Raw genomic sequence first — 14351 nt, 5'->3', positions numbered from 1 at the left:
GGACTCACATGATCACAGGGGTAAAAGAAGCCATCGTGGCTTCTCCCCCGCACATGCCGCATGCACCCCGTTGTTTACATAATTACCTGCACTGCAGCATGGATTAATATGTTGTCTGAACCCGGTGTGTGGCGGGACGGATGTGGCTTTGTACTTACCCTACAATCCCTACTGTCAGGCTTCCCGATCCCCCCAGGGCACACGCTCAGGCAATCTGACACTGGTAGGGATGTACAAAATGTACTTACCTTTCTGCGGATTATGTTTATGGCGGGGGAGGAGGCGTTCTGCCCCTCCCCCGGAATCCTTGATGGCGGGGAGGCGCTCCGTTCCTCCCCCCACGGAATCCTCATTGGCGGCAGTGCTCCACGGCGGCTCCGCAGAGCAGCTGGCGAGGCCAGGCCAGAGCCGTCTGCAGCCAGATTTCCGGCTGCGGAGGGCTCTGGGTAAAAACTAAACAAAACAAAACCGTGTACACAAATGGCGGCGGCTACGGCCGCCGCCATTTGCGTTCCTTATTTTTGGCCGTCTTAGTCTACATAAATATTTACGTAGACTATGACAGCAAAAATAAAGGGGAACGCAAATAGCGTAGTGGGCGCTATTTGCGTCCCTTTTTGATTCGCCGTTTTAGCCTACGTAAATATTTACGTATTTTCGGTTTTTTTGTTTTGTTTTTTTTACCCAGCCATGATAGGTTACGTAAATCTTTACGTAGCCTATCACGTCTTGAAAAACAAAACAAAACACAAGTCTGCAAATGGCGGTGGCAGCAGCCGGTCGGAAGACCAGCCGCCGCCGCTGCCTGGAAGATCTGCCCCAGGTAAGTCTCGTCCCGGGGGGGATCCGTGGGGTGGCGGGGGGGGTGGCAGGCTGTTCTGCCACAGATTTCGGGGGGCCGAATGCACTGGCATTCAGCCTCACCGAGATCCGTGGCGGAATTCTCTGCCATCCCTAGACACTGGACACCCAAATCAGTGGGATATCTTTATTGCAGGAAATCCCATGGCAAAAGCTTAGTGGTTACACTCTTCAGAAATCATATAGCTGATGGTCAGTAGCTATAGGCTCTATGTAATTCCAGAACAGTCCAAAGCTAAACACACTACTACCGTGACTGAGATCCTCATCAGTGTGGTTTCTCCGTTGTCATTCTCCATGGTTCTGAACACAAGGGAAGGGGCTCTGGATTCCTGCCATATCTAACCCAGGCAATCCATACACGGGGTTCCAACCCCGGACATAGAAAGGGAATGAATCCATCAAGAATCAAGGGATAACTTCTTGAAGGGCCTAAATAAACCACACCCATAGAGAGTCCAACTCTGAATTTTTTGTCAATAACTCCAGTCTAAATGGTCAAGGCCTATCAAGATCAAAGGAAGGGTAAATCCAGCCACTCAGGGAGTTCTGTGCCACCGCTTTTGCATTGGTAACTCCACACTGCATGCGTCCAGGCAGAGGAAAGTCCAAAAGTAGTAGATCAAACCCAGCCTGCCAGTATGCTATGCTGATGACAAACAAAGACACACAATCCACAGCAACGAGAGTTGAAGTCTATGAAAAGCCTCACAGTACTTTTCACGACAAGTCCTTAACGATCCAAAGTTCCAGTCCGTGTGCAGAGTGCCTCCAAAAGGTCAATGATGGATCCAAACAGAGAAGGCTTCGGGCGATGAAGATGAGATGTTCCTAGCAAAGGCTCTTCGCCTTTGATCAGTTTAAAAGGGAAGGAATGACTGCTAGGCACACCCTCTGGATCTGTTGATAAACAAGAGGCTCTAGCTTTTCAGCAAGGCCCCTGTCTAAGCAGGGCGGCACTGCTCAGCCCTCCAGCAGTGATGCTTCAACCTGGGCGACCCTTCTGCAAACCCCACCCCACCCCTGTCAAGTTCTCACAGACAGCTTCCAGCCTCCCTGCCTGCCAAGGCCAGACCAGCAGGTGGACAGGGAGTCGGGTGACTCCCTCTGGCTCTGCTCTGAGAACACTGACAGAGATAAGCTCACACAGATTCTGACATTCCAGAGGCTGAATAGGCCTAAGTCCTTCCAGGCTACTTCTAATCAAATCTTAGCTATAACTTACAAGGCCCACTGCAGTGTTGACGTTGGGCCCTGACACCTACTGCATCTTGTGGGTTGTAGGGTGGGTCATTCAAACCGTGGCATGCACCAGGTTTGGATGACACACCAACCCACGCTGGTAATTATATAAACATCCAGCACATGCGCGGGAGAGAAGCTACAATGGCTTTTACCCCCATGATCATGTGAACCTGGCCTTAGAGTAGACCCATTGCAATCAATGAGATTTAGGTTAGTCATGACTAACTTAAGTCCCATTGATTTCAGTGAGTCTCCTCCGAATATAACTAAATCTGGATCCAACCCCAAGGATTCACACACCCCCCCCCATTGTTTGAAGATACACTCTTCCATAAGGATTGCTTTGCTGGATCATGTGAAGGTTCATCTAGTCCAGCATTCTGTTTCCAGTTGCAACTAGCCAAATGCTTCCGAAGCTCCTGAGCAACATCGTAAAGATGATGATAGCCTGCCATGATGTACGCCCCCAGCATCTTGGCATTCAGATCTCAGATACTGCCACTGTTCACAGAGATGAGATGTGACTGTCTTGGCTGATAGCCATGGATAAACCTATCCTCCATGAATTCAGGTAATCCTTTTCAAAGCCCATTTAGGCTAGCAGCTATCACATCATGTGCTATAAGAATGGGGTTATCATGCTCCATAAAAATCCTTTGTTGTCCAGTATGGAAGACAGTATTTGCAGTAGGGAAGATTAACATATGTTGGTTGACTTTAAACTATTCAGTAACACAAGAAGAAGAAAAGAAAAGCTTGCTGTAGGTTTGTCAGGAGAAGGTATGCTTATGGATATTCTTCCCAGGCCTTAGCAATGTTTTTTTTCCCTCCCTAGCATTGCCAGTTTTCTTCAAACCCATGCCACCATTTCCCTTTCTCTTCCCAATATTTTCCCCACAACAACCATGTGAGATAGGTTAGGCTGAGAGTTGTAACTGGCCCAAAGTCACGCAGTGAGCTTCATGGCTATCAATGGCTAGTAGTCCTGATGGCTGTGTGCTACCTCCAGTACTAGAGGCAGTGAGCCTGTGTACGCCAGTTGCTGGGGAACATGGGTGGGAGGGTGTTGCGCTCATGTCCTGCTTGCACTCGTGGGTTCCAGGTTAACAGCCGGTAGGCCACTGCGTGAACAGGATGCTGGACTAGATGGACCCTTGGTCTGAGCCAGCAGGGCTCTTCTTCTTATGGCTGGGTGGGGACTGGGGACTAGAACCTGGGTCTCCTGCATCACAGTCTAACCGTCTAACCACTACATCACACTGGCTCTGTATTGTACATAAGATACATCAGCCTTTCCCAACCTGATGATCTCCAGATGTGTTGGGCTGCAACTCCCATAATTCACAGCTGGCATGGCCATACTGGCCAGGAATTAAGGGAGTTGCAGTCGAATGCATCTGGAATGCATCAGATTGGGGAAAGCCGGGATACATATTTAAGAGAGTTACGTATTGCCTAAGCTTAATATGTCAGAAAGGTGGAAACACTTTCAGACAGGTGGACAGACTTGTCTCTCACTAGGACATGTGAGCCTGGAAGGGCCTCATTCAGCAGCTCATGGGATACTTTAAACATTACCATTATGCTTGGTAGAGGAAAACTCTTTACCTGTGCTGAAGGTGCACAGGTAAAATAGCTCCCTATGCCATGGCAGTCCTGAGTATGTGCAGCAGATGTGTACAGATTTGTATGTGTACAGATTTGTACACTAGCACTGCCACTGACCAGATGGGTGGTGCTGGCAGGCAGATAGACTAGTTGCTGTCCACATGATAAAGAACCTTTAAATGTTCTATTTCCTGTGTATAATGACAGTTCAGGTAAGGACATCCCATGACCTGAACATGAGGTGAGTAACATTTAAATCATTGGGGCCATACCCTCTTCTCTCAGCGGGGTGAAAAGTGGGATCCCAGGATTCGTCTATGTATCTGCACCCAATTGGAAAATTTAGGCAAGAGGGCAGTGGTAAAGCAGGGATGGGCAGAAGATAGATCCCCAGATGTTTTGGACTTCAAGTCCGAGCATTCCCAGCCTTTGGCCATGCTGGCAGGGGCTTCTGGGAGTTGAAGTCCAAAACATCTGGAGATATACCTTCCACCCCTGTGTACTCATCTACAGTGTGCTACAATGTATTGCCATCTACATTTACTCTCTTTGCCACAAGAGCCAATTTTCTCAGGTTTGAGGAACAATTTTCCATTTATTTCCAAACAAATTAGACCGTTGGTCTGCCACATTATATGCTTTTGCATAGCTGTTTTTTCTTTCACAAATCGCCAGCACAGGAGAGGGCAGGGTCAAGATAGATTGGGACCATGATGTGGTGGGAGGGGAAATGCAAGTCCTTGCCCCCACCGTGGTCCCGATTGGAATTCTCCCCCCCCCCAAACACCCCACTGCCAAGGGCTGCTATTAGGGATGGACGAAAGGGACTTACCTTGTCCTGCAGCTTGCTTCGCGGTGGGGGGGAGGCGCTTCGCTTCTCCCCCCGAAGTTCAGGCGAGGGGGGGAGGTGCCCCGCCTCGCCCGGCCGAAATACAGGCCGGGGGGGAGGCGCCCCATCCCTTGCCGGTGAAATTCAGACCAGGGAGGAGCGCCCTGTCTCCCCGGCCGCGAAAAAAAAAGTAAAACACACACACACCCGTGATAGGCTACATGACGATTTGCGTAGCCTATCACGGCTAGATTTCCAAAGTCAGCCGTGATAGGCTACGTAAATCGTCACGTAGCCTATCACGGGTGACTTTGGGGGGAAAAAAACGCGTACGCAAATGGTGGCGGCCCACAGCCGCCGCCATTTGCGTTCCTTATTTTGGCACGTCTAGTCTACGTAAAGATTTATGAAGAACTACGGCAAAAATAAGGGCAACGCAAATAGCGTTCCCTTATTTTCACCGTAGTCTACGTAAATCTTTACGTAGACTAGACGTGCCAAAATAAGGAATGCAAATGTCGGCGCCCATGGGGCACCGCCATTTCCGTACGCACTTTTCTTTTTCTTTTTCCAAAGTCACCCGTGATAGGCTACGTGACGATTTACGTAGCCTATCACGGCTGACTTTGGAAATCTAGCCATGATAGGCTACGTAAATCGTCACGTAGCCTATCACGGGTGTGTTTGGTTTTTTTTACTGTACTTTTTTATTTTGTAATGGCAGCGGCGGCAGCCGGTCGGGAGACCGGCCCCCGCCCCCGCCGAACCACCGCCGGGACCCGCCGCCGAGAGGGACATTCGCCGAAGGTAAGTCCCATCCAGGGGGGGCGGGGGGCCGGCGGAGAATTTCCCCAACACTTTCGGGGGGCTGAATGCATCGGCACTCGGCCTCCCGGAGATTCGTGGAGAAATTCTCCGCCATCCCTAGCTGCTATCCACAATGCGAGAAAAGCTCACATTGGCACCAATGGGAGCTTTCTTCCCATAGTGGATACCAGTCATGAGGACAGAATTCCAATTGGGACCACAACAGGGCTCCCACACACATACCATGATCCCAATCCAGCTCTTCCCCCCCGCCCAGCAATTTGTGAAGGAAAAATCAACTAACTGGGAAAACGTCATGTCTAGAATTTAGGGGAGAATACTGGGAACAAGCCTCACCCCATGTTTCAGGAGTAGGGATGGGAGAACCAGTGATTTTCAAGCTCACCTAAATGGTCTGAAAATCACTTCAAAGCTCATTTCGGCTAGCTCCCATTTTTGTTTTTCACCTGTTTTTCGACTCCTTCGAATGGGAAACAGGCGTATTTCTAATGGGAATTCTGTGTGTATTTTTCCAAAGTGTGCATTGACTAAAGCATGAAAATGTGTATTTTTTAAAGAAAATGCACGTTTCAAAGTGTATGTATTTCTTTTTAAAGCAATTTTTGAATGCAATTCCAAAATCGGAAATTTGCAAATATTTCTCCAAAAAAGCACTCCTGCTAGCTTTCACATTCGGGATTGCAAATGGGACATGTGTGCATGATTTACAGACAGAAATAAAATTCGTGTACATCCCTATTCAAGAGACCTTCCACAGGAGCACCTCTATCTCTGGTTATTTTGAAGTAGATTTACACATCTATCCAAGACCAAGCCTTCAAAATTTGCTGTGGATATTGATGCCTCTACTAGGGCTATTGGAGAAATCCACAACAGAATCAAATGAATTCGGATTTCTGTGAATCCAGCCCAGGGATTCTGCAGCAGATGGGCTTTTCCTGAGTTGCATGGGTTCTGCAGACTTCCTCGTTTGTTGCTGCTGCCGCCGCCGCTGCTGCTGCTGCTGTTGTTGTTGTTGTTGTTTACTTTCTGGAATTTTATGCCAATTTAGTTGTAGAAAAATATGTAAAATAAAAAACACTGGCCGAAAATGCGCATTTGGGGGGATTTGTGCATTTTTGAAAGTGTGAATTTGCACAAATGCAAATTTGCACAAGCTTGGGAAACTGGAAAAAATCCATTTCTGTCCATGAGCAGATGATGGAACAAAAGGCACATGACAATCCGCAAAATACAGACGGACCTGTTTTACAAAATCCATACATCCCAAGCCTCTCCTCATGAAATCTATTTCCAACCCCTCACACTTAAAGAACCCTGAAATGGTACCTCTGTTGGAAGCCACAGTTATGGAGCACACACAGTTGGCCAAAAGCAAGCACGACCATTTAAATTATGTCCTTTGGCAAAGCAGCTTATATTTTTCTATGTTTTATGATTGCAGGTACATTTGTCGTTCAAGTCACAGCGACGGATGCCGATGACCCTACATATGGGAACAGTGCTAGAGTTGTCTACAGCATTCTCCAGGGGCAGCCATATTTCTCCGTCGAGTCCGAGTCAGGTCAGGGGACCTTAATCTGTCATTCTCTGACAACTTCCATAATTTTAAATGATGTGCTAAGTCGAGCTAGGACATATTAGGCAAATTCTTCAATGAAATTCAATTTGACTCGGTGCAGACTTCGAGAGGCCCAATAGAGCGATACATCTGTAAATGTGACACATTATTTTAATCTTCATATCTGAGCCTAGAAGCAGAATATAACCTGGATGCAAAGCCCAGTGCCAGTCCATTTAAACAAACAAACACTAGGTATATTTAGGATGCTGGCATTAAAAGCAGTGCTCAGTTGGCTTCGATGGGTGAAAAGGAAAGGGATGATATCGAGGTAATTGGAATTAGAACTGGCATTTTTGCTTCCTCTATAGCTCATACAAGAAGCTGATTTGAAAACCAGATCAGTCAGCTTTAATGGTTAAAGTGGAAGGAAAATGGGGAAGATACTGCCTGACTGTGTAACTCTGGCTCCAGCCTAGTGTATGGCTCATGCAATAGGTAATTTACTCCACTGCTCCACACCCACTATTTTGCACCTGGCTCTGATTCATGAACCTCAGGTTTTTCGTTTAAAAAAAATCAAATTGGATCCCACAAATTGAAGTCAGCTCCCCCTCGCAACTGCCCTGGCGTAGCGCGTTGGGCTTTCCCAAACAAAGTCTGCCCATCCCTGGCGTAGAGGGTGAGACTTTCCAAAGCCTCTTAAAGCATGAAACCTTTGATCTACTTTTGACAATGCATTTTAGGCATTATTTATTTTGGGTGGGGGGAGAAGGTGATTCACAAGCATCTTAAACTTTCCATCCTGGGTATAAGTTGATGCATTCAGCCTTCCCCGAATTGGTGTCCTCCAGATGTTTTGGACTACAACTCCTATTATCCCTGACCCTGCTGGGCTGGAACTGATGGGAGTTGTAATCCAAAACATGTGGAGGGCACCAAGTTGAGGAAGGTCAGTTGGAGGGGTTCAGGGCATCTCTGTTAGTTCTATACACAGTGACAGAACTCACCCCCCCTATGGGAGATCTCCACCAGTGAGTACCAGGCCAGCCTATACCAGGGTTGAACAGCAGGTTTCTCCAAGTGCAATGCTTTAATTTTCCTATGGGAGAGAATGACAGCCATTCCCTTTACACAAATGCGGGGTGGACACCAAACCTTTTTCCCCCCATCTGTTGTCATCCTAGACACTAGGAGGTTAGGAGAGCACATCCCCGCATGCAGACAGCCCCAAGCCACCTTCTCCATCTAAAAAGATCTCAGGAGAGCTGGAAAAGACCTGCCTCTACTGGAAAACCTTGGAAAGCTGCTTGGAATAGAGCATGTTGGGCTACATAGATCAATGGGTCTGACAGAAGATAAGATAGTTTCATATGTCCATATAAGTATCAAACATGGCCCTATCTGCTTAGTTTAATCTTGTTTCTGGGCTACACTAGGGTTCAACACAGCCTTCCCATCTGGATCCCTCCGGATGTGTTGGACTTGCAGTCCAACACATCCGGAAGGATCCGGTTTGGGAAGGCTGGTGTGACAGAACCGTGGGAACCTGGTTTTCATAGTCAGACAAATGGGACCTGCAGCAAAACATTGCTGTAGAAATGCTCCCCATTCAGGATTCCAGCCATTCCATTCCCCCACCCCTATTTTTCCCTCTCTCTCCCCGCTCCTTCAGCATTCAGTGGCCATTAAGCATGCACAGTCCTCATTGGGCTATATTGGGGCGTCTCTCTCTCCTCCCCCACCCTCCCACTTTAGGGTGTTTTTTTTTCTATAGATGTTTTATACTTCTGCAAATGTTAGAGTTCCCCCAAGCCTCCTTTGATATATCTCCTTTGTGTGTAGATTGTGCTATTTTGGTTACATATGCAATGGCACACAACCTGAACATGGTAACTAGAGGGAAAGATTAATAGGCAAGTCTGCAAAGACACCAGATGACTAAGAGAAGCCAATTAGAGTTCATATTTCTGCCATGCTTGTGTTTGTGTGGGGGGGAGGGGGGAGGTTTGGTTTGGTTTGTTTTTTTGTTTTTGCTTTTTTTAGGTCCCATCACTGTTTCTAATTTTAAATATATAGAAAGAATGTTTAGGTGCTTGCTGAATTGCTTTCAGTTTAATTCCAAATCTGTATTAGTGTAATACCTTTATTAGGCCAACCAATCAATTTTATTATGGTCATAGACCTGCTTCCTCCCCTCCCTGGCCGCAGGACCGAGGACGCCACCGCTCTTGCCACTGCTGAGCTGGGCCTCCGGGTGCCACTCCAGCACACGGGCCTCTCAGAGCAGTGGTGGTGGTGAGGAAGAGGAGGAGGAAGCCACACCACTGCCACTGCAGGTGCTGGACAGTCAGCCCAAGAGCGTCCCGGGTTCCGCCTCACCACACTAGTTCTGGGCCAAGACTCAGAAGCTGCTGGACATTGTGGCCCGATCGCTCTATTCACAAAAGGAGGTGTTTATTTGGGAGCTGATCTCCAGCAGATAGATGATAGATAGACAGACAGACAGACAGATAGATAGATGCCAACCAAAATGTGCAAACTCTCGAGTTCTAGAGATCTTAGGGAAGACGTTATAAAATGTAGGTGTGGGAGGGAGGGATAGGTGCGAAAGAAGGAATAAACTGTCACGTTTGCATGTTCACTGTCCCAGGATGGAATGGGGGAGGAGGGGTCTGTAGACATTCAGATTAGTCTCTGAAGGTCATGTGATAATTACAGGAAGGAGCTTCTGGCACCCCTAGGGCTGCTGGGACAAAAAAAGGGGGAAACGTTGGATCCTTTGGTTTTGAAAATATAAAATCCAGCTGTTCTCAAATGTGTTTTCCCATCCTGGGTGAAGCACATAGGTTCCTTTTACATTTATGTTCTAGCGCTGTGTCATGAACTCTTGCTGAAATTAGCTTCGTTGCTTTTGCCCAGGCTGTCAAAATAAAACCTGCAGGGGGAAAAAATGGGTGTGAGAGAAATACTCTCACGCACATAGGACAATAAGGAACCAGGGCAGGGGGGAGTTATGCTTCTTTCTGTTTCACAAAAGACTTTAGCATGGGATTAATACATTGATAAAAGAACTGTATGAAACAACTATCCTTTTTTCCCATGGCCGCCATTGCTGGTATGGTGCCAGTCATGAAAGCAAAAGCACCAGATACAATCTGACAAGGCTGTAATTTAGTGCAGCAACTTGGCAACAGTTAAATATTTACACCAGCTTAAGTGCAGTCATTGCTTAGTCAAGATGATAGGGTAGAGGTTCACATTTATTTATTTTAATACATTTCATTATCAGGGTAAATACGACCATTGCTTAATCAGGAGGGCAGAGTGGCCAGGAGGGCTCCCAATTGCGTAGGGCTGGCTAGTGATGTAGTGGTAAATGTTAAAGTGTAGGCCCTTGTCATGACAGTCCCCATAGCCACATGAGACCGAATATGAAGACAGCTGTGTTGATCCATATCAACAAACCAGTTTTCATTTCTACCAGGGGGGGTCTTTGGTAAAGCTAATGGGTCTTAAGTTAACTGCCCATTCAAGGCCAAGCCTCCCCAAAATACTTTGCATTGCAACAGCTCTACACTGTTGCTGGGAAAATCCATTTTCCTCCCAGCTACTGTGAGGAGGGTAGGTAGTCTCAGAGGGAACAGGGAAGTCTGAGTGGGGTGGCAGATGTTGTCACCGTCTCTGCTAAACTAAATGCCCCAGTGCTTCAACCATGTGAGTCCTGGTTCCACGACACCACTGGGTTTACCATGTTTTGAACTAATAGAAGTAATAATGCATTACCATCTAAGGAGGGAGGGAATCCCAAGACCATGAAGTCCAGAATCTAAAATTACATAGCTGCACCACTGAAGAACAGGGATCCAGCTCAGCATGCTGCTAGATCTTTCCATCCTTAAAAAGGACATCTGGAAGAGAGTCCCACCCATTGATATTAGGCTCATCTAGGGAGGTTCATACAGGAAGAGAGATGCTGCATTCCAGCCACTGAATGTAAGTATTTCCAGCAAAACATCCATGATCTTCAATGGTGTCTTTAATTTTCTCATTCTCAGGCATCATCAAAACAGCTCTGCTGAACATGGATCGAGAAAACAGAGCACAGTACCAAGTGGTCATCCAAGCCAAGGATATGGGAGGGCAGATGGGTGGATTATCAGGAACCACCACAGTGAACATCACTTTGACTGATGTCAATGACAACCCACCTCGCTTCCCCCAGAGTATGGAGAATTTAATCATTTGGCCTTATTTAGTTAAAGCCACTGATCAGTTCCTCAGTCAAATGATGTGAACCTTATGAGTGCGTAGCTCGACAGCAATTTCGGCCTGCTTTTTTCCCATAGTGAAGCAGTACCCTATGTGAGACTTAGTGCTATGCAACATTTCTTAGTTATCTGATCCTGGGCTCAAAAATTGTTATTTTGCCAAGTACCATGGAAACTACCCACCACAACCTCACAAAAGCTCCTTGCCTGTGGAAAGCTTTCACATTAGGAAGAAGACTAGGCTAAGACCCCTCTCTCTGATATATTAGGGCCAGGAGGGAAGGATTAAACCTCCCACCCCCCATTTCCCCCTAAATTTCACACACACACACACACACCGGGGGTGGGGTAAAATGGACACCACTGAAGTCACACCCATGGTTGGGGGGAGTGGAAGATTAGGGAAAAAATGGGTGGAAGGAAGGTTTAATCCTGCAGTGTGCTGGTCCTGATCCAAGCCAGGACTATACACAGTTACACTGGAGAAAAGAAAAATATCCGTTTCAGCTACACCTACATGATTAACAGAACATGTAGCCCGGTGCTCATTTTTCTATAGTTTTTGATGTATTCTGAAGTGGTACTAGCTAAGAGGACTGTGCCAAATGCTTTTCTCTCCAACGAAAATAATTCTGGACACAGAACGATGCGACGTTTTACCTATTTTAAGATATGATTGGGGTTTTCTTCCAGTTGAGAAATAACTCAGTAATATAGGGCAAACCTTGGCCTATAGGGCAGACCTTGGCCTGTGGGTATGGCAACAGGAAACTCCTGTTGACATGAGTAGGCCATAATATGAGATGCAGCTCCATGGCCCAAAGAGCATTACGCATTTCTGTCCACAGGCTGCTTGCATACTCTGAGACAATGACACAGAAACCCAATGACCAAATGGTCCCTCAAGACAATGTCTCTGGGTCATTTGCAGCACAGCTTGCTGATAAGAGCAGCAGTATCTCTGTTATCAGCAGCAGCTCTGGTGCAGCCACAGGTAGCAGGCAGACAGCAGGTTGGAAAAGCTCTCAGTCACAGTCTACCTAGGCAGATGGTCTCCACCCTCTCTTCGTGGTGTGGGGGGAGTGCAGGTAATGTCAGCTTTGTAGGGGCAGGTGGGATACTACTGACTCCTTAGCCCTGCTCAGATCACCGGTGGAGCATGTGCTTTGCTTGCAGAAGATCCCCAGCTGAATTCACAGCATCTCCAATTAAGGCTGGGAAACCCTGAAGAACCGCCGCCTGTAGGTATCAACATTACTGAGTTAGGTGGGTCAGTGACCTCACATCATACAAGACAGGTTCCTAAGATGAAATCCGTATTACTGTGATACCTCTATTAGGTCAACCAAAAGTTCACAAAAATTGTGCAAGCTTTCGAGATCACCACATCTCTTCATCAGGCAAGATGTTACAAAAAGCAAGTTTAGGGCCAGGGGCGCAGGGAGAGATAGTTGCACAGCCCAATTTGAATGTCTGCTGAGCCCTCTCCCCCCCCCCCACACACACACATACACTTCACCTTAGGACACTGCACATGCAGACACTCTGACTTCACCATCAGGTCAGGAATCTTTACTCCCATATCCCCTTCCCTCCCCAACTCCCTGTTTTTGTAACATCTTGTCAGATGAGGAGCTCTGAAGAGCTCGAAAGCTTGCACAATTTTGGTGGTCTTTGGATTGATCTAAGAAAGGTATTACACTAATATGGATTTTGCACTTTTTCTTATGGTCAGCACCATTGAGTTTATTTCTTCCTATCATGGTGTTCAAACTTTGCCTGTGTATGGAACTGTGCATGGGTTTAGAACATATGCCATATGTAACATAGAATGGTTAAATAAATGCTTGCTTTCATAGCACTTCTCCATCCAACATGGTGCTCTCCAGATGTTTTAGGCTACAACTCCCACCATTCCTGATCATTATCCATGCTGGTTAGGACTGATGGGTGTTGAAGTCACCCATTTAGAGGGCACCAGGTTGGAGAAGGCTGCTTTATAGGCACCTAGCTTCTCACTGAAATCAGGCAGTGGTGGAATACAGCATTGTGCCACTGTAAGTGTCCAGGAGCCAGACAGGCCCACGAACAGCTTGGAGGAGCAGCAATCTATTAGTAGCTTTACACAGTGTGTAGACACTGGTAGAGAATGGGTGTAGCAAGAAAATCTGTACCTGACTGGGGGGTGGGGGTTGTGGGGGTGGAGAGGGAAAGCCCAAATAATTCTGAATGCCTGACTAAAGTTTCCCTCTCTTTACCTTTAGGTGCCTACCAGTTCAAAATTCCAGAGTCTACACCACCTGATTCACCAGTTGGCAGGATAAAGGCCAGCGATGCCGATGTGGGTCCAAATGCAGAGATGGAATACAGCATCATTGAAGGGGATGGCTCAGAAATGTTTGGCGTTGTCACAGATAAGGAGACGCAAGAAGGCATCGTAACAGTAAAAAAGGTGCATGTTTTAAGATGCTTCATTGTGCCACCTTGCATTTCAAACATTATGAAACTAAACATGACATAATGTTGATAACACATATGTAAAAACATACTGTTTTCATACAAGAATACTGTTCTTTCCATTGAATGCAATTAATATTTCTATTACTGTACATTCTCCCTCCCGCCTTCCCTCCCTCCCTTGTTTTTTGGGGGGGAGGGGTTAAGAGCAGTGGCTTTATTAGATCATGGGTGGGAGTCATCTAATTATATGACACCTTTTGTTGTCAGAAAGAGTTACACTAATCTCATTTACAAGCAATCTTTCTGGCAAGCTTGATAAGGTTACAGAGATCAGCCTTCATCAGTTCAAGCCAAGTTGGTGTGAAAGAGACATTGTGTAGATTTTCAAACATGCACTTTTGCCTGTAGATATCAATACGACACCTGTCATGGCTTGTTCATACAGAAATGCCTCGTAGGACTTGATCATGATATCAAGTGATTTTTTTTTTTTTTGTGGTTCATGTCTGGTTCTGAAAAGAACCCTTCGGCCAGGTTTCATACAACAAAAGGAATAAAACTTTGGTGGGCAGGGGTGGGAGCTTTAAGGACTGGTAATGTTTCTTCTGTACCCTCAGGTTTGCATGATGTAGTCAAATCTAATTGTGGCTGCATCAGACGCATCTCCTCCATTTCCCCGAGCCGTAGG

The 14351-nt window shown here is 46.7% G+C and overlaps 1 protein-coding gene across 2 annotated transcripts in view; it reads left to right on the top strand.

The window, feature by feature from the left end:
- The window catches only part of LOC146347371 (cadherin-6), a 221026-nt gene that overhangs the window by 173447 nt on the left and 33228 nt on the right, over nt 1–14351 (top strand). For both annotated transcript variants that reach the window (XM_084850553.1, XM_084850554.1), the window contains 3 exons: nt 6816–6935; nt 10991–11158; nt 13468–13655. In XM_084850553.1, the coding sequence (XP_084706679.1) occupies nt 6816–6935; nt 10991–11158; nt 13468–13655 (476 nt within the window). The remainder of the gene's footprint in view (nt 1–6815; nt 6936–10990; nt 11159–13467; nt 13656–14351) is intronic.

The sequence above is a fragment of the Heloderma suspectum genome, chromosome 4 (genome assembly GCF_057233095.1).
Source record: "Heloderma suspectum isolate Gila_16-S chromosome 4, 16-S_ref, whole genome shotgun sequence".
Classification (NCBI taxonomy): domain Eukaryota; kingdom Metazoa; phylum Chordata; class Lepidosauria; order Squamata; family Helodermatidae; genus Heloderma; species Heloderma suspectum.
This window is presented reverse-complemented; position numbering and strand designations above follow the sequence as displayed.